At 36.1% G+C, this 25,664-nt stretch overlaps 9 protein-coding genes and 1 long non-coding RNA gene across 10 annotated transcripts; 2 read left to right on the plus strand and 8 right to left on the minus strand.

Annotated features, from left to right (window-relative positions):
- The first annotated feature begins 17 nt into the window (after nt 1-17).
- LOC106437495 (organelle RRM domain-containing protein 1, chloroplastic) lies at nt 18-1,148 on the plus strand. Its single transcript, XM_013878394.3, has 4 exons — nt 18-272; nt 482-550; nt 687-793; nt 876-1,148. The coding sequence occupies exons 1-4, from the start codon at nt 137-139 to the stop codon at nt 1,020-1,022; spliced, it is 459 nt and encodes a 152-aa protein (XP_013733848.1). The 5' UTR covers nt 18-136; the 3' UTR covers nt 1,023-1,148.
- Nucleotides 1,037-3,526, minus strand: LOC106437488 (polygalacturonase QRT3). The gene is made up of 3 exons (XM_013878382.3): nt 2,529-3,526; nt 2,206-2,433; nt 1,037-2,121 (listed from the first exon to the last, which is right to left on the minus strand). The coding sequence occupies exons 1-3, from the start codon at nt 2,715-2,717 to the stop codon at nt 1,114-1,116; spliced, it is 1,425 nt and encodes a 474-aa protein (XP_013733836.1). The 5' UTR covers nt 2,718-3,526; the 3' UTR covers nt 1,037-1,113.
- An 881-nt stretch (nt 3,527-4,407) lies between these two features.
- On the minus strand, nt 4,408-6,689 carry LOC106437332 (polygalacturonase QRT3). Its single transcript, XM_013878312.3, has 3 exons — nt 6,495-6,689; nt 6,136-6,372; nt 4,408-5,577 (listed from the first exon to the last, which is right to left on the minus strand). The coding sequence occupies exons 1-3, from the start codon at nt 6,684-6,686 to the stop codon at nt 4,579-4,581; spliced, it is 1,428 nt and encodes a 475-aa protein (XP_013733766.1). The 5' UTR covers nt 6,687-6,689; the 3' UTR covers nt 4,408-4,578.
- Nucleotides 6,137-6,986, plus strand: LOC106437480. The gene is made up of 2 exons (XR_001287275.3): nt 6,137-6,365; nt 6,450-6,986. It is a non-coding gene; the product is annotated as an uncharacterized LOC106437480 (long non-coding RNA).
- Nucleotides 6,987-10,056: 3,070 nt separating this feature from the next.
- LOC106437247 lies at nt 10,057-14,944 on the minus strand. Its single transcript, XM_013878183.3, has 7 exons — nt 14,750-14,944; nt 14,176-14,624; nt 13,851-14,036; nt 13,509-13,616; nt 13,060-13,263; nt 11,172-12,982; nt 10,057-11,083 (listed from the first exon to the last, which is right to left on the minus strand). Exons 1-7 carry the CDS (start codon nt 14,823-14,825, stop codon nt 10,537-10,539), a joined length of 3,381 nt encoding a protein of 1,126 aa, XP_013733637.1. The 5' UTR covers nt 14,826-14,944; the 3' UTR covers nt 10,057-10,536.
- Nucleotides 14,945-16,233: 1,289 nt separating this feature from the next.
- Nucleotides 16,234-18,858, minus strand: LOC106438057 (pentatricopeptide repeat-containing protein At4g20090-like). Its single transcript, XM_048776400.1, has one exon. It carries the CDS (start codon nt 18,584-18,586, stop codon nt 16,646-16,648), a length of 1,941 nt encoding a protein of 646 aa, XP_048632357.1. The 5' UTR covers nt 18,587-18,858; the 3' UTR covers nt 16,234-16,645.
- An 845-nt stretch (nt 18,859-19,703) lies between these two features.
- On the minus strand, nt 19,704-20,222 carry LOC125576272 (B3 domain-containing protein REM12-like). The gene is made up of 2 exons (XM_048735908.1): nt 20,096-20,222; nt 19,704-20,027 (listed from the first exon to the last, which is right to left on the minus strand). Exons 1-2 carry the CDS (start codon nt 20,165-20,167, stop codon nt 19,704-19,706), a joined length of 396 nt encoding a protein of 131 aa, XP_048591865.1. The 5' UTR covers nt 20,168-20,222.
- A 197-nt stretch (nt 20,223-20,419) lies between these two features.
- LOC125576084 lies at nt 20,420-21,661 on the minus strand. The gene is made up of 2 exons (XM_048735433.1): nt 21,100-21,661; nt 20,420-20,961 (listed from the first exon to the last, which is right to left on the minus strand). The coding sequence occupies exons 1-2, from the start codon at nt 21,659-21,661 to the stop codon at nt 20,420-20,422; spliced, it is 1,104 nt and encodes a 367-aa protein (XP_048591390.1).
- A 954-nt stretch (nt 21,662-22,615) lies between these two features.
- Nucleotides 22,616-23,434, minus strand: LOC125576086 (glutathione S-transferase T3-like). The gene is made up of 2 exons (XM_048735436.1): nt 23,122-23,434; nt 22,616-23,067 (listed from the first exon to the last, which is right to left on the minus strand). Exons 1-2 carry the CDS (start codon nt 23,432-23,434, stop codon nt 22,616-22,618), a joined length of 765 nt encoding a protein of 254 aa, XP_048591393.1.
- Nucleotides 23,435-23,871: 437 nt separating this feature from the next.
- Nucleotides 23,872-25,570, minus strand: LOC106438050. Its single transcript, XM_048735441.1, has one exon. The coding sequence runs from the start codon at nt 24,445-24,447 to the stop codon at nt 23,872-23,874; it is 576 nt and encodes a 191-aa protein (XP_048591398.1). The 5' UTR covers nt 24,448-25,570.
- Nucleotides 25,571-25,664: the final 94 nt, after the last annotated feature.

Here is a 25,664-nt window from a genome sequence, read left to right on the forward strand (position 1 = left end):
TTCGTTTTAGTAGAACATCATTGGGCCATTAATGGGCTTTCAGCGAGCTTAAAACGCTGTCGTTTGAAAAGACGTAACATCATATCTTCTTCATAACTGTATCTTCTCTCTGTCTCTCTCCGGTAGCCGTGAAACCATGTGGTCGGCGACGCTCGCTTTCCCTTCGTTTGTGGCTTCATCAACTTCTCTATCGACCTACACAAAACCCAGACTTCCCAAGATTCAAGCTTCGCTATCTAATTACCCTCTCGCGAGCAAAATCATGGTCAGAAGTAAAGTTTCTTCCTTTCACTATTATCCTTTGTTTCAGATTCTAATTCGCTTCTCGCTGAGGTAGCTATTATGTATTAATGGTTAATAATGGATTTTTTTTAGTCAGGATTGTGGCTGTAACATGTTTTAGTGTCTAGAGGCTTTAACAATCAGTTCTTGTGAACATAATAACAATCAGTTCTGTGTTTCTTTGCTTTACAATCTGCAGATCTACCGTTTTCCACAAGTGAAGACTTTCTGCAAAAGGAGTTTTCAGCTTTTGGAGAGATAGCTGAAGGTGTGTGTGTTTGCATTATTTCCTCTGTTTCTCGCTGGTCTCAAATCCAACATTGGGTTTACGAATACGATCAGCTATATTAACTGTTGGTTAATTGATGTAACTTTGCTCTTGTGTCTTTGTCTTTCAAAAACAGTTAAGCTAGTCAAAGATGAGTCAATGAAGAGATCAAAAGGTTATGCTTTTATTCAATACATGTCTCAGGACGATGCCTTTCTAGCCATAGAGACCATGGACCGTAGGGTAATAATAAGCTTAACCTTAATTGGATTTAACCAAGTTTACATTTTTTTAATTAACCAAAAATGTTTCTATCATGTTGTAGATGTACAATGGGAGGATGATTTATATAGACATTGCGAAACCAGGGAAGCGTGACTTCCAACAACAGCCCATAACTTCTGGTCCCCCTGAGAAGCTCCAAGTGCCAGAAGAATCAGCTAGTAGTGAGGTCGCTGATTGCTGGTATTAATCGTTAGGACCAAGTTCACGAAACTATGTCTGTATTTGCGTAGAAACATTAAGACAATGATCAAATATGAACACATGTTGTTTTTTTTTCACTACTGATAAACAATCACTGACACGGTTCCGATCACATCTCTATCAGTTTCGACAACCACCACATTGTTGGAAACATTAGTCACAGCACTCGCAGGAATCTCTCCGGACTGCGCCAAAAACGAATGCTGGTAATGGTTTATCCGGTTAGGGAAAACCAAAACCGGTTCAAAATCAACAACCCATCTCGTCCCATTAGCTGATACCTTCGCCTTCCCGGTTGTTGACTTCAACGTCATCCCTTCCACATTGTTCTGATCAATCACAACTTGCTCAACCTCATTAAACTCTCCTTCTAGCTTAACAATCGGGAAGTTGTGTTTAGGATCACCGCTAAACATGTTGTTGAGAATGTTCACACCGTGAATCTTCTTCCCTTGCACCGATCTCAACACGATGTTCGCATCTCCCAAGAAGAGAGCGTTTGTGACGTGGACGTGAACAGGGTCTTCGATGACTATACCTGTGTAGTCAAGGTAACAGTTGTCTATCCTCGTTAAATGAGACTTCACTAGAATCCCAATCCCACCAAACCATGTAGCTTTGTTGTAGCAATGCACGCCCGTAACTATATTAGCCTGGCCGTTCAACAAGATACCGACCCCAGCGGAGAAGATTACTACGTCGGTTATGGCGTTATCTGTACTAGAGATATCGATACCTGTCCCGGAGAATTGTCTTTCTTGTCTGTCGCCGCCTACTGTTGAGTGTTGTCCCAAGAAAGTGTTTGAAATGTATGTCTCGTGACCTCCCTGGACTTTGATCCCGTGTGTTGTGAAGTGGAGGAAGTAGCAGTCTGTGATACGGATACGAGCTGAGTTTACTACCGCGAGACCCCCACCTCTGAAGCTTGAGTCGAAAAGAACGTCTTTGAATGTCACATCCTCGAAGAAGATCCCTGAGTTCTGGTCGGAGAATGTATCCTCCGGCGACGAGTTTGAAGCCACGAGTTCTACCAAATGCCGATCACCAGGAAACACTTCTGATGCTCGGAATGTCCCTCCTTTTACCTGTATTACACTCAATACATAAATAAAGATTTAAACTTAATAATAATAAAAGAAAATAAAAGAAAAAAGAAAAGTGTTACTAACCAGGAGGTTTCCGCCACCGGAGGAAGGGAACCGGAGAGGTTTTCCGATTTTGTAACTGCCACCTTGGAGATCAATAACAACACCACCTAGATCAGTGACACGTGGCAGCATGTGAAGCTCAATGTGTAGCTGAAAAGCATCGGTTAAAGCTTCAAGTATTGCGTCACTGCTGTCTTGTCCACCTGTCGGGTCAGCTCCGTAGCTAATTGGGTATATAACTCTGCCTACCTGCACCAAACCAAACCCCACACGCTCACAAATTTACACACGTGTGCATGTATATATTTATGTATGTACATACTGGAATGTGGGGAGATGCTTACCATTTTGGGAAATGGCGATGAAGGGGGAGACAAAGGTGGGAGAGAGGGAGCGACAGCGAGTTTTTCTTGGATCTTGTCTTGGATTTCAAGAAGCTTTGTCATGTCTCTTATTAAGGATATTGTCTCATCTAACTGAACTGAAACAGTGATGAGAAACAGTAACAAGCAAACAAAGCAAGAGTGTCTCATCTGGTTCTCTTGATGTTTGCCTTCTTCTTGACAGAGAGAAAGAGAGAAAATAGGACTGATTTATAAGAAGATGCAGAGGTTGATATGAGCGTGTGTCAGTGTATTAAAGGTCATTGTTTCTGTTGTTTATTTTTTGCTTTATTATTCCAATGAACCGACTCTAATTCCAATTTATTAAGCATAAAGCTTCTAGGTGTTTTTGCTTTATTCATAAGGAAATGCAAAAGACTCGAAAAGATCAAAGCATGTTGTTGGTAGCAGCTGAAGTTCATAAAGTTTAAGAGTTGTTTGATGACTGGCGGATATCAAAGTGATTTTGTGAGTTTTTAATCATATAATTTGCTTTCTTAATTTATGTTTTATCATCTATTATGCATCTCTCATGTTCTGCTAATTTCTACAGCATTAATGATTTATGAGGAAATAAATCATTCGTATTAGACTTTCCATCTTATACTTTATTCGTCATAAAGTTTGCTTTCTTCCAAATTATTCATCACTTGTAAGGACATCTCCATTCTTACTTCATTTTTTTTTCTAAAATGGAGTAAAAGTGGATATGAAGTAAAGAATGTTCCAACCCCATTTCATATCTCACTCCATAATGAAATTTACTCTATAAATGGAGTAATCTATTTTTTGTTTGTTCATCACTTCATTATAGAGTGGGAAATGGAATATGGTTGGAGTAATTTTACTCCATTTTCACTTTTACTCCATTTTGAAGTAAAAAATGGAGTTTTACATTGGAGATACTCTAAGAAAACAATACTTTTATTTCCACCCACTTTTTTTGTTTGTTAAGTATTTAACCTTTTAATGCAAGTTTTATACTCCCTTCCCTCTTTATTTGAAAGGTTGTTTTAGGTTTTCACACACATTAAAAAGTAAACATGTACTTTTGTCTATTATTTTTAACTGTGTTTTAATTAATTAATGTTTTATTTATTTTTAATAAAGTTGTACTTTATAGAAGATTTCAAGTAATTACTGAAAACGGAGTTGGGAATATAACACTTAAATTTAGAGCATTTCTAATGTAAAACTCTATTTTTCCTCCAAAATGGAGTAAAAGTGAAAATGAAGTAAAATTACTCCAACCCTACTCTATTTCATGGAGTGATAAACAAACAAAAAGTAGATTACTCTATTTATTGAGTAAATTTTATTATAGAGTGAGATATGAAGTTATGTTGGAGCATTCCTCACTCTAAACTCAATTTTTCTTCCAAAATGAAGTAAAAGTGAAAATGAAATAAAATTGCTCTAATCCTACTCTATTTCATGGAGTGATAAACAACCAAAAATAGATTACTCTATATATAGAGTAAATTTCATTATAGAGTGAGATATGAAGTTGGGTTTGAGCATTTCTTACTCCATATTCATTTTTACTCTATTTTAGAGGAAAAAATAGAGTAGGGATGAAGATCTCTTAAGGGATCTTTATTCTTTTGTTGCCGACGTTATATACAAAGACAACTAATTACTGGTTGCTTTATTTGATTCTAATGTGAAGCATAGTAGACCGTTTGGTTATTGGTCAACTTATGGTTGCTTTATTTGATACTAATGTAAGTTCATCTGTCATTCTTAACATTAGTACGAAAAAAAGAAAAAAAAGTTCACCAGTCATTGCAATGAATTTCATATGAGAGAGACTAGTAAATGTCTTGACAAAGTAAGTAAATGTCTGCCAACAACTCTTCAACTGCAATCACAATTTTCGAGTTTCTTATTTACTGGAGTACTAATAAAAAACATAATTTATCCGGTTAGGAAAAATTACAAAAAATACCAGAAACCAACACCGATTACAATTATTAAATCATTATTAGGGTTAAAAACATGACATTCCACCTCACTGGTCCACCGTTACATAAACTTCTGCAGTAACAGGTGCATTTGTCTGAACCACCACTCGATTATCCGAGACGTTCCTTACCGCGTGAATAGGAAACGCACCACCATCACGTGCAACGAGCGTGTACTGAACGTGCTTGATTAAATTCGGGAACAACAAAACCTGGTTAAAATCAACGGTCCAAGACGTTCCGTTTCCATCGACCGATGCTTTAGCCACCGTCGATCTCGTTGCCATTCCATTCACATTGTTCCGGTCAACGACCACCTGGTCAACATTCTCAAACGCCTTATTCGTCTGATCCAACTGCACAATCTGGACCCCATTATCCGACCCGGAAAACATATTGTCGACAATGTTAACCCCACGAACCACACCGTTTATCGATTTCAACAAAATAAACGCATCGCCCAGGAAAAACGTTCCAGAAATTTGTAACTGAACCGGGTCTTCCGCGACGATACCGGTATAATCCAAGTAAGAATTCACAATCCGGTTCTGAGTTAAACCGGGTAATTTCAAATAAATCCCGGTTCCACCAAACCCGGTTGCTTTGTTATAACAATGCACACCAGACAAAAGGTTTGCTTGTCCTGATATCATTACCCCAATCGCGGCGGAGAATATAACGGTGTCAGTGATAGCGTTATCATTACCCACCAAGTTCACGGCGGTGCCGGAGAAGTTCCTCTCTCCTTTGTCTCCACCGGCGGTTATGTGTTGACCGAGAAACGAGTTTCGAATGTAAGTCTCGTGTCCTTTTTGGACTAGAATCCCGTTCGTGTCTCCGAACCGTGTGATGTAGCAGTTGTCTATGCTTGTTCGGAGAGAGTTGATGACGGCGATTGCTCCTCCGCGATAGTTGCAGTCGATGAGAAGGTCTCTGAGAGTGATGTATTCGAAGATGTACTGTAACTTTGACGATTCATCGTTGAGTTCAATTAAGTATTTATCGACTGGAAAATCATCTGATGCCCTTAATGTCCCTCCGCTAATCTGACGTGTTACACAAGTCAATAAAAGAAAACATCAATATTAATTCATTTCAAAATATAACAAAAAAAAATCTGTCAAAAAAACAACACAATACTACTTAAGTAGATTTTTTAATTTTCATAATTTCTGACATTGTGACCTTTTTTATAATTCTCCAGCAAAAAAGTTTTATTTACCCAACAGAAAGAAAACTTTCTTGTTGGGAAATCATAAAAATGTCACAATGTCAGAAATTATGAGAGAAACATGCATAAAAAGAAAAGAATCATTCTATTCTCGTGAAAGAAAAGTAATGATCATTTACTCAAATTTTGTTTGGTTCACCAAACGTGTACGAGCATCTTTAATCAAGTTTAAGTTCAAACTAAGATTCTACCGACAACTTCATGCTTTAAAATATTTATCTAACGTATGGATGGAATGTCACGTCACATAGATGGGCCATGATTCATGAAGACATATTTTGATATAAACATGCTTAGTTCATGTATCTATATGCACACGTACGGAGGAAATCTAACTCTTTTTAAAAACTTTCATTCAATAAGAGATACTTACGAGGAGGTTTCCGGCACCGGCTGAGGGAAACCGGAGAGGACGGCTGATTAAGTAGCTACCACCTTGAAGATCGATTCTTGCTCCTCCAAGATCATTTATACCTTCCATCAAAACTCCATGATCTGGTCCATCAAACGCATCTTCCATAGCTTTCAATATCGCATTTGTGCTATCCGCTTTCCCTGTTGGATCGGCACCATATGATATCACTTGATACACGCGTGGACCGGGTACTGCCTACACCATTCATGCATCAAATATCATTTATCATTTCATATTACTGTAACTAATGACAAAACCTTCTGAACAAACAGATAGACTATATGATGATTTATGGTAAAGAATGTTGTATATTATACCTGAGGAGGGGTGGGAGGAGGAGATACGAAACCCGGTAGATTTCGACGAACCAAAGATGCCTTAACTACTTGCAGTTCTGCCATATGCCGTTCATGAAGGGAGTCTTTACCGGCGAAGGCCACTTGACTCACAATTAGAGTCATGATCGCCAACAAAACCGGCACGGCCACTTGAGTTTTCCTTGTCTCCATGGTTTCCTCCTATAATAATCCAATGAGCCAACAATAAGAGACTGGCTGAAGGTAATGGCGTTGTGAGACATTTATATATATGTATTTTGTTAGCACATGAAAAGAGAAGGGCCTAACTAAGGTTACCAATGAAACATTATACAAAACTTTTGTCTTTTCTATAGGGAGTCACACATTTTGCACCCTTTTACATTTTTGATCTCCTTTTCATAATCACGAAACGTTCTAGACCTTAATATCTTCTAAACGCTCAGTTTTATGATATTGAGTTACCGGTAAACCAGCCGTCTTTGGTGTATATTTGTAATATTTTTATGTGATTTGATTCTTTTTAATAGAGAGAAGTAAGAATATGCTAGTTAGTTTGCAGAAAATTGAAGACGACCAACAAAAGTGCATAAAGGTATAGATTCATGCTTTACGAGATTAGATTTTTTATGTAAAAGGGTAAACCAAGTCATGTGATTTTGCTTGGAGAGGTTTGAGTGGTGGATAGGTTTTTGGTAGAGTTTTCTCCCTTTTCTTTGGATTTTTCTTCCAACTGAAGATATAATTATATTCAGCCACTCTGTCCTTTTATCAGCTTTCTATTATTTAAAAATTATTGCCTAAAATGGTATAAAATAAAAAGAAAACCAAATGACGATTGAGAAAGGTTTAAATTAAATATTATGTATTTATGAAATGTGTGCTTTAAACTCATTTTTCTAATAACTAATGTTTTTTAAAAACTTGGGGGGGAGGGGGGGGTAGGGGGGGGGGGGATGAAACCAAATATTTTTGTGTTTGGTCATCTGCATTTACACCTTCATGACGAAGAAGATTTTAATATGGATTTTTTATAAAACTATAATGTTGGCACGAGACCAAAACACTCCCCCCTCTAATAAACTATCAGGAAAATTGATGTAACATTATAGTAATGAAGATCAGTAAACGTTACCTCTTTGTAATGGTCTCGATTGTGAGTTTCTCTATTGTTCAAATCCCAAATACTATTTCTGGATTCCGATGGTGTTGTATCTGAGGCCTGAGGATGTGAAACAAGAACGAAACAAAAGATTTAATAATGTATTTTCTGTTACTACGCAAGTAAAAATAAATCTAGCAATGTATATTTATAGAGAAAAGGAGGTTTCTCTCTTCAAAACTGAAAAGGCTTCATACTAAATTTTTTTAAAGAACAGAGAAAGATGCAATTAAAAACTCCAGTGACATTATTATATTCACCAGAAAGATGAAAATGGCCTTTTATTCTCATAGCAAAATTGAAAATTTTAGTCTATATTCATGTTAGGTGGTAAAACAATTAGGTCCCCAGTATCTACTTATTTATATATGCATCTAGAGGTCAATTAAAATAGTTAATTTGCAATCAAAACATAAGTAAATGGATGCGAATTAAGGAGGTTACACAAAGTTAGCTAACTGCAAACCTGAACTCAACGTCAATGACATACTATAACGTTTTCTTCCATATTAAAAACTTTTCTTTTAGCTTGTTTAAAGAAATGAGCTAAGTAGTATTGTAAAAAATTATTGAGACCGGTGTTTTTGTCATAAGCAAAATAAAGTTCACAAATCAAAACAATTTATCATGCACATCAACAAACATTTAAAGGTGGAACTCATAGTTTAATATGCATTGATAGTGTCTCCCAGCTAATAATGCTCACCTCATTTGAAAGGACATATAATCACATATTGGTTGTGCCAGGGCAACGATACAATCGGCAAATGATCTAGCCCTGATCTATTCATGAAATTCAGATATATTTTACTATATTTTTTCTAGTCTCAAATCTTTTTTTTTTGTCATTAATTTATACAGACTCATACATATTATGCTTACAGCAAAAAAAAAAACACAAGAATCAAACAAAAAATTGCTTAATATTTCAAATTAAACAAAGCAATGCTTAATGCATTGTGACAACTTACACTATTATTGGCTTCTTCGTCTTCTTTTTTTCACAAAGAAATTTTCATTTCAAAGATTTGTTTTTGTTGTTGTCAACAAGTTCATTTCTTTTTAATATAATTACTTATGTTGTTTTTCGCCTTGTTTTGGTAGTTCTTGTCAATGATCTTCACATGCCAGCTAATTAAGTTTCTCTGATTTTCCTCACTAAATGATTCATTTCTATGTATTCTAGATGTTTTCCTGCACCATATACAGAAATAATTTTTTTTTAAGTTAATTATATTTAAAAATAAAATATTGTTAATATCCTAAATTTTATTATTTGCTTACTAATATTTTAATTTTAATTTATTTAACTAAATGTAAAAATTAAGATAAAATAAATATTTTTTATTTTATATTTAAGAATATATATGTGCATATTTAAAGTTATAATATTGGATAATTTTTTTATCTATTTTGTTTGGTTAAAATATTAATTCAAATTGTATAAAATTAAGGAAAAATTTGTTAGGTATATAATAATCAAAACATAAAATCGAATAATTTTTTTGAAATTTTTTTGTAGATATGAAAAGGAAATTAATGATATAATGATTAAGATAACTACAATTAGAAAAATTGTATAAAATTTTGGAGAACTTTTTTGTAATAAAAAATTTATCATTATAAACATAAAATCAATAATATTTTGAGTTTTTTTAAATATTGTTATATTCATATTTCTAATATTATATTATTTAATGTTATATTAATGATGTTATATGAGTTATTATTTTATTTTTAAAAACTTATCAAAAATATAAATAAATATTAAATGTGAATGCCCATGTTATAATTAGCTTTAAGCTATATCATCATTTTCACTAAACCATATCATCTTTTCTTAATGAAAATGAATATAGTGATGACACATAAGCCAAATTCAAAAAAATCATTTCACAAATAATGTAAAAGAGATTTATTTTGATTTCTTTCCTCTAAACTGGTTTTCATTATGGAAGCCTCCTTGACCCAGTGGTTTTACCAAATGTCTATTATTAATGCTTTTACACCAGGAGATTTGAGTTTCAATTCCCATCAAATACCGTTATGCAAAATATTTGAGAAAAAACTTACTAGAAATCTTTAATATAGCGCAAAAAGTACAAAATTTATCGGCTGTCATATGTCCATGTAATATTTCTTGTAGTTGTAATGGTATAATTGACAAAAACAATTGGTTTTCATTGACTGAAAATTTATAATGATCTTATAGTTGAATATTTAAGTGTACATAAGTGATTTGACTGCAAATTTATAAAAACTGTGGAGACTTCATATTGTTTTATAGTCTTTAAAATCTTTGTTTTCGCAATCTTCAGTTTGACAGTCCTATTAATAATGAAAGGCATAAATTTACTTCTGACCATGATTTTCCTCTCGCGTATATAGTTTGATCCTTGGTTTATTCAAAATGTGTTTCTAGCACATAGGTGTCTAGCCAATTATCATATCAAAGATGGATTCCAGTCTACAATCGAATTACATTACATACCATGATCAACAACATGGTTCATTCAGATAATAAAATAAAACACCAAACAAAAGTAATTACTACCCTTAAAAGCTAAAACCTTCAAATTATAATCATTGTTTAGTGTTCCCTGGCGACTTGTTAAGTATTCTCAGAAACAAAACCATTAACAATATGGTTCATGTCCAAAATCCTTGGGATGTACATTGACAAGAGACCTGAGATCGATTCAAATTGGTTACTCAAAACTCATATTGCACCTGCAAATCTTGAGATTAGTCTTGAGCTTCTACACCAAACCAATGTCTGTCTCTTTTCTTGCTTTCTCTCAAACCATATCCTCCTTGGATCTTTAATCATTCGCCATATCAAAACTAGGATATGTGAAACACTATGGTTTCAGACTCTAGTCAAGAAGCTTTCTTAACGGTAAACACAAGTTTGCCACTGAGAGGTAAGAGATTCCAGTAAGAACCGTGCTGATCAATGCAACCGCTTAGCCATTTTATCTGATACGAACCAATTGGGAAACGAGAAACATCTAGCAAGCAGCTCGAAAACCCTTGTCCTCTCTCATTTGGTTGGAACTGCACAACCGCAGAGACACCAATGCTCCAATCAAGTCGACCTGAAACCTCAGGCTTCTTACCAGACTTTGTAACAGCATGATGAAACAGCTTGCCACTCATTTCTACCAGATCTTCATCTCTCCAAGGAGAATAAGACTTTTGGTTTCTTGTGGTTTCACCGTGCTGAATCGGGATGTGATAAGCTAGTTTAGTATAGAGGAGGCAATACAGTTTTGTGAGTCGAACAGGGACTCTTGGTTGTTGTATGTTTTTCAACTGAAGACAAAGATCAAGTGACAGTTGAAAGCCTTGTTCCACTGAAATTGTCTCAGTAGTACTCTTGCTTCTGTCTGAACTAAGAGCAAATAGCTCAGCGCCAACACAAGGCCTGAAATTCAAATCAAATGAAAACGTTATTAGTCATTCACTAAGTAGCACAAAGCCGTTTTATCTACAAGTCAGCAATATGATGATACCTTATATTAAAGAAGTACTTTGGAATGCCAAAAGGAATCTGCATCCATTTCATAACTGCTTGTGAAAGTAGATTCCGGCAACTTTTACTAATCTCAGACATAATGTCCTCTTCTTGCATTGAATTAGACCAGTTCTGCAATCCATGAATGCATGCAAGAACATCTCTGCAAACAGATAGCAGCATCTTCACTTTGTTACAGACTTTAAGTACTTGATTCCTAGGCTGCACGTGGGAACAGCTTTGTGATTCGTTTTCCTTCACGAGCATACTAAGCAATTCGCAGATCTTAGGATCCACTTTCCACAGCCTTTGAACTAAATCTTGTACAAGCCTCGAGCAAACACCAATCTGCGAAGTGAAAGTAGGCAAAGTTTCATGAAACGAAAAACGTGGGATAAAGATGACAACTCCAGCAGCAAAAGCCAGAACTGAACAGCTCAGTGAGAGAGTTGAGATGATGCTAGAGCTGCTACTGTCTATGTCAACAAAACACGTCTCTAACATATCAAACTCCTTCGCCAACTTTTGAAGCTGAATAGAGATACGAGGAAGCTGTTTCAGAGAATTACAACCAGTCACCTGCTTCTTGTTGCAGACATCTTGGTTAAGCAGCCCGAGGCATTCAACGAGATCAATCACAGTTTCCATTACCCGAGTCTTTAGAACCAAGAACCACGTTTGGAAAGAGAACACTTCACTCGATGCTTTAATATTCCCCAACATTCCTAGAGACGATTGTAAATTCATATACGCTTCATGAAGAGCTACGCAGTGGGCAAACTCTCCAGATGCATCTTTGGAGAGTTCTGGTAAACAACTGTTACTCTTCAACCAATTGACTAACTTGAAACTACCACTTGGCATGAGAAGCAGTTGCAGTTTCCCTTCAGCGTGAGATAAATAGGTTAATGATTTTAACCAAAAAGAGTTAATATCAGACTCGGCGTTGGTCTTAAGCTTGTCAAAAATCAAGGCAGATGTGACCCATGCACCCAAACGTGCTGCGTAAACTCCAGCTCTATAAGCAGGCCAGTAGTTTCTCTCCGCTATAATCTGAGTCGAACATTCAAGAGAAACGTTTCCATAGTTAAACATATCATCAACAAGTGAGACGCCTGAATCTCCATCTGCATCATTATTGCTTCCCCAAAGAACTGGCGAGTGTAATAGCAAAGTGAATATCATCTGTGTGTGGCAATCAAAGAAGGTGCACGAACGCACACACTCAGTGACACGCTTCACCTTTTCATAAACTTGAGACAGAACAGATTTATTATCACACTCGACATTCTCCAAGAACACTATCAGGAACTTGTGTATTGATGCTAAAAGCTCTGACCTCACGACAACCCCTCTTTTACTTTTATAATTGATAACACCTAGCAGTAGTTCATGAGCTCCATCTGGTTTTCTTAAGCCATCCGTTAAGTTCACTAGGAATAACCTGACTTTGTCGAGCACTAGCAGCCTCACTTCAGATTGTTTTCCGACTAACAGGTGGAGAACATTGAAGAGGTCTTGAACCTCACCAACTAGCGCAAAGTCAACTTGACAGGGATCAGAACATAATTGTGCCAGTGAGGTAAGCCTGTCCATGACTAATACAACGAGCTGCAGAGGAAGAGACGTTGAAGATACGTCAATTGATCTTATTTCTGCTGTCCGGACTATTTCTTTCCAGATACCCACCAAAATACTGATAGCTAAACAGCTGCTTGAGAAGATCTGAGATTGAGATGCATTCTCAACTAAAGCTATGAGCTGATGCAGTTCAGATGGATCAGCCAAACATAGTTTGTAGACAAGTATCTGCATTCGCATTCAAAGATAATGAGTATCTTCAACTTAAGACAAATGAAATTAAATAATCTTTGCTTATTATTCACCTTTTGAAAAATTTGAAGAGCTTTGAGCTGCATATCAGCTGAGAGATCTGCTTGTTTTAGTAAGCTTGAAAACTTTGCAGTTTCGCTGACATGGACAAGAGAGAAGCACATGCCTCTTTTAATGAGAAAGTGGAGACATCTTAGTACCGCAGCTCGGACATGAGGGCTCTTATCTTCACACAGAAATGGCATGATAACCTCTGCCTGCATCCACATTCAATAATATTCTAGTGAACCAAGTAAAAGTGATAATATTATTGAACTATAAACAGGAGAAGAAAAATATAAATATCTTGTTGGTCTAATAAGAAAATTTCATTCTTTTTACAGTTTAATTTTCACTAAGGGCAACATATTGATGGTAAGGCTTTATTTTCATCAAAAAAGAAAAGAAAAAAAAGGCTTTATTTTCGTCAAGATGCGTAGAGAGAAAAGAAAAAATAACATACCAGTTCAGAAGCAAGATGAGTAGATCTTGAGGAAAGCTTAGTCAAGGAAACCAGGAATGCAACCAAACTGTCGTCTTTTGAAGACTCCATCATTAGCGTCATACAGATCTGCAATAACATAATGGTCGACTGAAATTTAATACAGGTAGCTTCAGTTCATGTATTGCTATGATAGTCAGTACACTGACATGCTTTTATTATAAGAAATATATAGATACTCCAATCTACTACAGTTTGAAATCTCAAGATGGTAACAACGGTGAAATTAAATTCCTGACAGCATACTGTAAATGAAAACCTTTGAGCATAAGAAGCAGATGGAATAAGAAATAGACAAAGAACCTTGAAGGCTCTATTAGCAATTGCATGTGAGGATCCCATTTTTGCATAAACTCGCACAGCAGCTAACCTGGTCTTTGGCATTAGCTCCGGGAACTTCACCATATCATTTAACATCCCCAAAACAACCAATGCAAAGTCATCTGCTACTTCACAAAAGCAACCTGCAGCAAACAGAGATGATCTTACCTGCAATGGAAGAAAATAGTTGTTAGGCTAACTAGGATATTTTTGTATTTTATTAAAATTTACTCATGATAGGTATCATGTTGTTAGGCCTTAACAACAACAACAACAAAAAGGAACTAAACTGATCTATTTTTTTTACCTCAAGATCATGTGAAGAAACCAAACTGGTGAAAATCAAGTACCGAACCGGAGCAAACTCGCTAGCAAAGTCTCTCCAGCAACCAAACAGAATCAAAGCCAAAGCTTTAGCCTCACTATCACCCTTGTCATACACATGCTTCACTCGTTTAAGCATTTCCAAGTGGTTATACACCTTAGCCTTTGACAAAAACCAACTCTCGCAATCGCTTTTACTCTTCCCTCGGCTTAGCTTGAACACAGACATAAACACCCGAACAACAGCAACCTTAACAAGCTTATCCCCATAGCAAAACGCATCAACCACCCTCAGTAGGATAGTATTGTAAAAGAGCCTATCTTCTTCAGGAACCAAACCGAATAAACTGTAAACTGCAGTTCCAGGCTCTGGTTCTTTGCTCCACTGTTGAAGCTTCTCACCAGTCTCCAAGATGGCTTCAACAGCTCTAACTGAAACAATTAACCCAAAACAAAAGAACAAAACTTTTATCTTTCATAGAAGTTAAAGCAACCTCCTTTATCCTAAAAACTTGTACTTTAGATCATGGCACTGCTTAATTGAGGAGGATAAGCACCTGGGTTTTTAGAACGAAGGGCTTTCTCGAGCTTGATGCTCCAATCCATGGCGCAAGCTGCTGAAACCTTCTCCATGGTTAAACACTTTTTGCTGCTCGAACTTTCTATGGTGTAACGAATACTGTTTCTAGGTTGTCGCAGTATCAAACGGAGAGTGAATTTTCAAGCAATAGTACTACTCCGTGAAGCCTCTCTCGTCTCCTCACGAATGTACAGAACATTAAAAAAAAAAAATCAGTTTTTGAAGACCAAACCGGACTTTTCAATTTTGGATGCCTAGTCCGGTTTGGTTCCGGTTTAGGAATATTCCCTATATATTATTTGAGAAGCATTACAACATTTTTTTGTAGCCACATGTCATCACTAGAATGATTCTTAGAATCCTTAGAGAAATATGTTGGTCCATCTAAATATATAATAAACTTTTTATTAAACTAACCATAAATACATTATTAATGTGCTTCATTATTTCCATAAATAAAATTACGGAATTACCTAATATGACTAAAGTATATATGACAATTAATGACTTTGAATAATAAAGATTTGATAAAAATAAGTATATGTTATATTATTTTGTTTAATTTTAAACTATTAAAATATATTAAACAATCATAGTAACCATTTAATAAAAATTAAAAACATTCTTTATATGTTGTATTTTGAATTTTTAAAAACGAGTATAAATTAGTAAAACCATTAAAAGTTTCACATTCAAATTTTGTGATATATACTTTAAACATTTTGTTATGACATGATACAAATAATTAAAAAATCATATAAGTTGAAAGTGTCATTTAATAAGTATTAAAAATAATATATATATAAAAATATATATGTATATGCATATTAAATTATATGTCATATAAGAAAATAAATAAATATCTTAATTTTGAAATTTACTTTTAACAAAAAAAAATTTGAAAAAATATTGACAAACTAATTTTTAAAAATATTAGAAATTACATAAACTATTAATCCCACAGTGAAAGTTTTGTTATCAGTAATTTAAATTTTTTGCTATAATAGATACAAATAATAATAAAAACATGAGCAAAAAGCATCATTTAATAAATATTAATATTAAAATATACTATATATATGTTACTATCATTTAAATTTAATTATATACCATATCAAATAGAAAAAAATATTTTTTTGGATTAATAAAATTTATTTATATGTTCGCACCAACTTAATTATATAGGTAATAGTTACTGACTTTTTAATTATTCAATATATATTTATTGTTTCATAATAGGTTAGAAACATATAATATATAAAATAATTTATATATATAATGTTTATCCCGCGCAAAGCGCGGATCTTAACCTAGTTACCAAGGAAAGAACAAATAAACGAGACACAAAGTGGAGTCTTATCTCCATGAATGTACAGAATCATTGATCTGATTTAGTTTTCAATGTATGAACTTTTCTTTGATGTAATGTCTTGTTTCTATTAGGCCAATGAATCCTCTGTATAGATAACCTAACACTGATCTCAATAAAGCCACTAAAAGTGTTGATACAAGAAAGCAGCTGAAACAAAAACAACAAACAAACAACTAGAGAAAGGTTTAATCATAAAGAATGAGCACTTCATCTGACGAAACAAAAACTTGTTCTTCCCTTATGGAGCGCATCCTTGATCATCTTCACAGACTTCTTCTCTTTCCTTACGAGCTCGGAGTTTCAACCATGGAGGGAACAACACATACTTCAAACATCTTTCCATGACGTAGCAATGAGATTCATTAGCTTAAACACAAGGACTTTTCAGATGCTTCATAAACTTGAGCTATTGTATCTCAGCCACTATCAAGTAATAAGTTCCCAAGCGTGGAGTCTTTTTGAGGAGGATGCAATCATGCAACAAAGATCCTCAGTACAATTTCAAGTACACAGGTTCCTCCAACATTTATCAATAGCGGCACTGATCTTCTTCGGTTTACAAATCTCCGGAACAATCAACCCCCAAGTCGAAGCTTTCGGTGCCAGATACTTACTCAGCATCACTTCCACAACCTTACAAGCCCCTGACACTCTCTGCCGCTTTAACAGCCTCACAACAAGCTCCTCTAGAAACCTCCTCCCTTCTTCACAAGCACCTGTCTTCTCCCTCAAACTCTTCAAAAATACGTTACAGGTAATCACATCCGGATCACAGCCTCTATCCAACATACAGTTCAAGAGATCAACCGCTCTAGAAACATCCTTATGCACACATAAACCATCTAAAAGTATATTGTAAGTAACAACATCAGGCTGTGACTTAGGCTCCTCTTGGCATAGCATCTCATGGTAAAGTCTTAACGCCGCATCAATAGAGCCAATACCGCAAAGACCTTTAATCATCGAGCTATACGCTACCGTGTCAGGCTTGATCCCTGTAGTAAGCATCTCTGACCAAACCATCATCGCCTCGTTTACCTTCCCAACTCCACAAAGACCATCGATTAAAACACTATAACAAACCTCGTTCCGTGAACATCCCATCTCCTCCCATACTTGAATCGCTTCTTCACTAAGACCAGCTTTGAACAACCCTCTCATCAAAGAACTATACGTGTACGCATTAGGCAAGCAGCCATTGCTTATCATCTCGTTAAGTATCTCTTTAGCTTCATCTGGCTTCCCTTCGCGGCACAAACCATCTACAAGAGCACTGTACACAACGATATTAGGTTTACAATCTCTCTCTCCCATCTTCTTCCACAAGCTCATAGCCTCCTCAGCTCTCCCCTCTTTAAACAAACCGCTTATAAGCACCGAATAAACATGCTGGTTCAAACGATACCCTCTTCCCTCCATAGAGACCAGAACCCTCACCGCGTCAACAGCTCGTCTCTGCTTAACCAACCCACTAACGAGCGTCCCATACGTGACGTCATTCGGAACACACTTGCTCGACACCATCCTCTCCAAGAGACTCACAGCTTTATCCAGCTTCCCCTTGAGACATAAACCATGAATCAGCGTGTTGTAAGTCACCTCGTTGGGAACACACCCTTTCAGAAACATGTTATCCACAAGCTTCGTCACACGAGTCAAATCCCCTCTCTTGCACAACCCATTAATCAACACGTTATAAGTAACCGAACTCGGTGAGATTCCTTCACTCTGCATCTCGTCTAACAACAAAACCGCTTCATCGATCCTCTCCTCCTTACACAACCCATCCATCAACGTACAGTAAGTATACACATCAGGCAATAACTTCCTCTCAGGCATCCCCCTGAAGACCTCAACGGCTCTGTCCACAAACCCCAACTTGCACAAAGCCTTTATAACTAAATTAAAACTCAACCCGTTCGGACAAATGTTCATGTTGGAACTCATAACAACGTGGTCGTGAAACTCCAACCCACGGTGGTAGAGACCTTCTTTGATAACGACGTTAAGGACGGAGTTAAAGGACTTGACGGTGCGTTTGCAGTGAAACTCGCAGACCATTCTGTGGAACAAGTCGACAGCTTTCTCGGGCAAATGCGCTTTCCCGTAAGCTTTGAATATAGCTATGAAGGTGTGCTCTCTCACGGTTCTGTTCTCTGACCTAATTCGAGTTAAGAGATTCTCCACCGAGGCGAAATCGAGTTTAGCGGCGTGTGACTCGATTGTTGAGGAGAGGGTTGAGTCGCCTTGTGTGAAAGAGCCCATCTTGGGAGCCGATTTGAACATCTGATGCGAGATTGGAGGTTCGATTACTTCGGGTTGTTCCATGGATTGGTTCGGGGAAAGTGAAATAGAAGTGGAGAGGTTAACTGGGTTTGTCGAAAGGATTCGACTTTGGGGGAGGAAGGAGCTGATTCGGATTGGGAATGGGCATTTGGGCATATGAGCTCGAAAGGGGGTTTTCGCTTAAACCCTTATTTGGGAGATTTGATTGTTGTTGTTGTTGTCGCGAGAGAGATGGAGATGAATCAATGCAAACTCTTACGCTTCTCTATGTGGCGTCTCTGAGATTGAAAGAGAGAGTGGATGGAGTACGAGCTTGATCGATTTGAGATTTTTTTTGTTGATGTGCTTTTGATTCAATTGAAGAGGCGAAATATGAAGAACAAGCACTTGGGTTGTTCCTGCCTGCCAGCTTCTGTTCTCTCGCTAATATATTGGATGATTACATACTAATATTATGGAGGTGTATTCGATTTCAGATTTTTTTTAAAAAAATAATATCATATTTCTTTCACTCTAATTCTTTTTTTTTTTTCGACCAAAAAGAATTAGAGTGATTAAGAATGAAGAAATATGATATTATTTTAAAAAAAAAAAATTAAACAAGATAGAAATTTAGATTAACAAAATTATGATTTTAAATGCATTTTAATTTTTTATTTATATAAATATTTTTAGTAATGACTTTTATAAATGTGAGTGATTTTAAAGTACTTTGGTAGAGTTTTTCGATTAAAATATAGAAATCTAATTTTTGCCATTGTATAGTACTTTAATTGAATCATATAAATTTCATAATTTTAAAAATTATCTATAACTTATTAAAATTAAATCATTTTAAATATATTCAAATTCTGTTCAACACACCGCATATATGCATAGATATGTAGATCTTGAAGAGCGTTTAAATACGACGGCCTAAGAGTCTTTAGGAATAAAATATCATTATTTTTTTTTTTAATAGTTAAGGACTCTTGTGAAAAATGTGTGTACAATGGTGAACCCGAAGTTGGAATCCTTAGGAATTAAAAGATATAATTTTTTTTTTGTTTAGTGAAATATAATTTTTATATATTGAATGATTAAATAGAATAACTTAACATCAAATACTAGAAATAAACTTTTAAAATAATAATTAAACATATAAATATAACAATTAAAAATAAAAACAATAATTAAACATAAAGATAGAAAAATTCCTAAATAAAAACATGATTAAATATAAAAATTACACATAAGAGTTTATAAGATGATTGAATATTAAAATCCAACATGATCATGAATGACCACCTAATGAAGACTCACCACTCGTTCTGCTCAAGTATTTGCTCAGTATTTCAGAGCACTCTTTTCTTTCCGGACATACACACATCAATGGAGTAGATTTCCCATCTCCAACCACATTGAACGCAAATAAGTCTCCTATCTCGCATCTGTTATCGAGACAGAACTTTCTCCAGCCTCTTGTAATGTAATACTTGCCGCCTGATTCGCTAAATCGTAAACTCACATTCCATGAATTTCCCTCTTTGTTCACCAGTATCGTCTCTTTGCATTGTTTATGCAAAGCCGTAGAACTCGTAGCTCCCACAGGAAGGTACTGCAAACATATAATGTAAAGACACATAATAGATTAAACTATTTATTTTACTAACTAAATTGACTCACAAGTTTGTCTTCTTTTAGATTAGAAGCAGTGACCTCAGCCAAAAAACAGTAGTCAAATGAGAAAGAAGACATTGCCCCGGTTCGTCCTGAAATAAAAGAAACAATTTCCCACAAAACAATTTAATAGTAAATATTATTTTATTAATTGCATGAAAAAAAGATACAATGATAAATATAAAGAAATCAAGAAACACTAATTAAACATAAAGATACATTAATTAAACATTAAGATACAATAATTAAACATAATCAAGGAATTTTTTAAAAATACAATAATTAAACATAAAGATAGAAGGATTTTTAATCCTCGTCACCAAATTTGTTCTAAATATGCTCGACTAAATCATTTTTCAGATGGTCATGTATTCTCCTATCTCGAACATCATTCCGACTGGGAAAAATATTATTGAGAATTGTAGGAATCTCGGTTTCCACCTGTGAACTTCTCATGACGTCACCTTCTTCAAATTCAGATATATCATAACGAATGTATCCATCCCGTTCATCTTCGACTATCATGTTGTGTAGTATGATACACGCTCTCATAATCTTCCCTATCTTTGCTTTGTCCAACGTAAGAGCCGGGTTTCTCACAATCGCAAATCGCGCTTGTAATACTCCAAAAGCCCGCTCCACATCTTTTCGGGTTGCTTCTTGATGTTTAGCAAATAACTCTTGTTTTGGTGATTGAGGGAGTGAGATGGATTGGATAAAGGTTGACCATTTTGGATATATACCGTCTGTGAGGTAGTACGCCAACTTATACATGTGTCCGTTGACCATGTACTTTACCCGCGGAGCTCGACCTTCTAAAATGTCATCAAAAAGAGGAGATCGATCGAGGACATTAATATCGTTTAAGGTACCTGGAGGTCCAAAAAACGCGTGCCAGATCCAAAGATCTTGGGAAGCGACAGCCTCTAAGACAATTGTCGGTTTTCCTGATCCACAGGCGTACTGTCCTTTCCAAGCGGTCGGGCAATTTTTCCACTCCCAATGCATACAGTCAATGCTCCCGATCATCCCAGGAAACCCTCGTTTCTCTCCAATGTCGAGTAGTCGTTGAAGATCATCCGGTGTGGGTGGTCGTAGATACTCGTCTCCGAATAACTGTATAATTCCGTCAGTGAAATTATGTAAACACAAAAGTGCTGAGGTCTCAGCTAGTCGGAGATATTCATCAACCGTGTCAGCTCCAGTACCATAAGCAAGCAGTCGAATAGCCGCCGTACATTTTTGTAGCGGAGAATGACCTAACCTCCCGGTTGCATCTGGTCTTTGTTGAAAGAATACAAAGTTCTCCTGGAGGGCAAGGACAATACGCATGAATAAACCCTTATTCATGCGGAAACGTCGTCTGAATTGTGCCGAGTATGTCGCATTCTCTCTGAAGTAGTCATTAACTAAACGGGTGTGTCCCCCTTCACGGTCTCGTTCAATATAACCCCGTGTGTTTTGCATATTCGGTTGGGCCTCCACTATGTCATTATATGCATCCTCGACGATTTCATCGAGAACCTCGTCCAATCTTTCATCGATTTCATCGGATGATGATGATGACGACATTTTAGGTTTCCCTCCTTTTAAAAATAAAATATTAAGTTTAGTTTTTTATATCATTTAAAAAACATCTTATTTCCCATTTTCCAATCATCTTATTACCAATTTTTTTTAAGGTTATAGATGTTAAAATTTTAAACATATATGGTATTATTTCATAAAATCCCAATTTCTAATCATCTAATTTATCATTTTCAAATCATCTTATTACCAAAAAATTTTTTGGTTATAGATGTTAAAATTTTGAAACATATATGGTATTATTCCATAAAATCCCAATTTCTAATCATCTAATTTATCATTTTCTAATCATCTAATTTATCATTTATATTCATCTTAAATTCTATTAAGCCATGTTATTGCTAACCTTGTGATATGTTTGGTCTTTTGCTAACCTTGTGATATGTTTCTCCGTCTTGATGTCACCGAGAATAGAGAAGTCCTGCCTTCCTTGAAATATTAAGCCATGTTTTTACTCAAGTTGCTTAATTCAAACAAGTTGATGAGCTAAACTCTTAAATTTTAGTGAGTTCAACACAACATCAATGAGTTAAACGTAAGAACAAGAGGACACCAAGCATTTCATACATAAAAAGTTCATTACCTAAACAGAAGTAGTTCTTGTAGTAGGATCCGAATACAAGTTCAGTCGTGGCTAAATATTACAACCTTACCGAGAAACACAAGTTTTGAACAACATGAAACAAGTTTAGAGGCTAAAGGAAAACACCTCTCCGAGATAGAAAGTTAAAGACTACATTGCGTTCTACTTATAGTACATTAGGTGAGGGATAAGAACCCGTAACTTCCACCCGTGACTCCAACCCGTGACTCCAACCCGTGACTTCCTTCACATGCCTACTTAGATAAACCTGACACATCAAATAAGAAAAAGGTTAGTAAAGTTAAAATGCATTATAGTTTCATTTTTAGACATTACCTCTAACCAACATTAATACATCAAAGCATTTCAGACATTAGTTTCATTTTTAGATTTGTTTCCATCTCAGTTAAAGGCTCCTTCTTCGCGAGTAAACGATCTAGAATCTTAGCTCTAGACAATTTTTCTTTGACTTCTAAAACCCCCTGAAGCTTCCCCAGCTCCTCCTCTCTACCACTTTTCTTCTTCTTGATGCCAGCTTTGGCAGCCTTAACCCCGGGAGGTCGACCTTCTGGTTCGCCGGCTTCCTCTTCTTCTCTATCAACATCAATCACTTGTTTACGCTTTTCCTTTCCATCCTCCTTTGGCCCGTAGACAGAGCACCACTTTTGGTCATGCCTCAGCTCCCTCCAGCAGTGATCCATGCTGAACTTGGACTCGGTAGTTTTGAAGAAAATTTCCAACGCCGCCTTCATCACATCATCGTCATTTTGGCCACTTCTCTGCTCCCTCAAAGCCGCATCATAGCATCCTGTAAACTTGGATACATCTGTGTTGATCCTCCCCCACCTCTGCTTTCAGGAACCTAGCTCTCTCGGTACGGTCCCAACCAGCTGCGGACTTGCATTGTAGTAATCTACAATCCGCCTCCAGAAAGAACCAGCTTTCTGCTCATTGCTGATGATAGGATCCTTACTGGTGTTAAGCCAAGCACCAATAAGGATCTTATCCTCCATCGGAGACCACTTCCTCCTCAGACCAGACTCACCACCAGACTCGACTACAGGCTCGACTACAGGAGGGACAACAGACTCCCTAGGACCTTGGCTACCGAACCATAAAGGTTCGGGTGAATCAAGGTCCACGGGAGTCTGAGTTTGACTAAATTGTAGATTCATATAAGGTGTATTATTTTCCATTTGAAATATCGGTATATGTCACTCTAATAGCAACAGAGAGACTTAAGTAGACGAGTTTAAACATTGAGCTAAACTAATTGCATTTAAGGCCAATAAAAACGAGCAGTTAGTAAGGTAGAAGGCGTAAAACATTTAAAACAATCAATTCAAACTAACACCCATTTGCAAAGTACTAAAACATTTAAAACAATCATATCAGAGGCGGTAGGAAGGTAGAAACGAAACAAATTGCATTTATGCGCAGGGACAATCAATACTAACAGTAATATTTTAAAGCAATGAACTTTACTAGTTGATGCGCAGGGACAATCAATACAAAAGAGAGTAGGAATCGTACCTTAATTCTACAGACACTCTTGAGCTTTACTAGTTGATCTAGTTTACTTCCTGGAAGCTCTTCCTGCATAAACATTAAATCAAACAGTCAACAGTTTTAAAAAAATGTCATGAAGAAACAAGCAAATAGCACAAGAGAGATACTTACCACTCAGGTACATAGCAGCCAAACCTATGAATACTATTGCGGGCACCATTACACAAACTGCCAATGCAACCACATTTGTATTCTCTGATTTCTTCTTCACCTCACACACCGTCTTCTGTAGCTTAAGCAGCTTCTGGTCACACTCAAAAGCTTGATCCTTGAGCTGTCTGACATGTCTCTGAACCTCATTGAGCTCCTCCGTTAAAGCCACATCCCACCATTTCCATATGTGGCAGCCCCCATCATCGACATTGGGGCACGAGAAGTATCTTCGGTATGGATCCTTAGGTGTGTAAGAGCATTTCACAACAGGCTGAACACCACAGTAGCAAGCCGTAGGGATGCCATCATCAGCCTCTGGTTGAGGTGCGAACTGATCCGGCTCTGCGTTGCAGTAGGGACTCTCAGCTTCATCCGCGTACATCTTAGCTTCAGCTTCAAGAAGGGAGCTCATGTCTATAGAGTTTGATGATGAAGAAGGCTGAGAATAGCTGTAATCTTGTCCCATTTGGTTAACCTGAGACAAATGATTAACAAACAGAGTTAAATACAAAAATAACTTTTGGAATTTAAAACGACATAGTTAGAGCAACGAAATCAAAAAAAGCTCAAGGATCTTGTGGAATTTAAAATATTACCAACCCAAAGAAAGCGAACACATATGAAACCTAAAAGGTTGAGAAACCCTTGAGAAAAAAGAGAAAATCCTCTTCCGTTGAAAACATATTTCATTTCGAAACCGTTTAAGAAATAAGATACAAATCCGCTTTAGATTGAAACCAAAATCATGTCAAAACCCTTTATACAAACCCCCATACTGGATATAAATCCCAAATCGATTTAACCCCAAATTTTTTCTAAACCCTAATTTCAATCGAAACCCAAATCGATTCAAACGCATCCCCGAAACACTAAAATGAGACGAATCTACATGAAAACTAAGCTAAAAAGATCAAAAATACAGATTTACGCTTCGATTTACCTTCGTGAAGACGATCGATTTCAAACGGCAAATATTGCCTTTCCTCGAGCTCTCCTTTTTTTTCGGTCTCCGTCGAGAATGACCATTTTTTTTTAACCAAACCCAAAATCAAACCGACCCCGTCCCACTCAGAAGTTGACACGTTGCTAAGGATCAATCTCTTAAAAACCTTAGCCACGGACCAATCCTTACGTCGATTAACCTAAGTAATATTATTATATTTGGTTTTACCTAAGTTTTCGTGCTAAGGCTTCGTCGTGTACTCCCGTTGTGCATGGTCTAATTGAAATCCAGCCCATTTGGAGTCAATGTTTCTGTTTATTTGACCAGTTACCTGGACCAAGTCTGCTATTTGTTTAATCAGCTTTTCAATTGACTTAATTAAAAACAATAATATAGTTATTTAATTATTTTCGTTGTACGAAAATTCATTAGGCGAAAGAGATAGATAATAATTTAGGTTATATTACGTCATAATGGAATAGTATAATGATATAAATTTGAGTTGATTACATTCATGGACACTTTTTGTTGACAAGTAAAAGGTTATAATTGAATTGTTTTTCTTCTACAAACTTTTTTTAAACTCAAAAGAATATTATTGTCTGCCGTGACACACCATGTTTATTGCAAAAGTCAAGGCTTTGATCGAGTCTCCTACTTTATAAAAAACATATAAAAACAAGTCTAAACATCTTCCAATTCTTTTCCATTTTCTCAAAAATATATGTTTTTCATTTGTA

This window comes from Brassica napus, chromosome A1, assembly GCF_020379485.1.
Source record: "Brassica napus cultivar Da-Ae chromosome A1, Da-Ae, whole genome shotgun sequence".
Lineage (NCBI taxonomy): Eukaryota > Viridiplantae > Streptophyta > Magnoliopsida > Brassicales > Brassicaceae > Brassica > Brassica napus.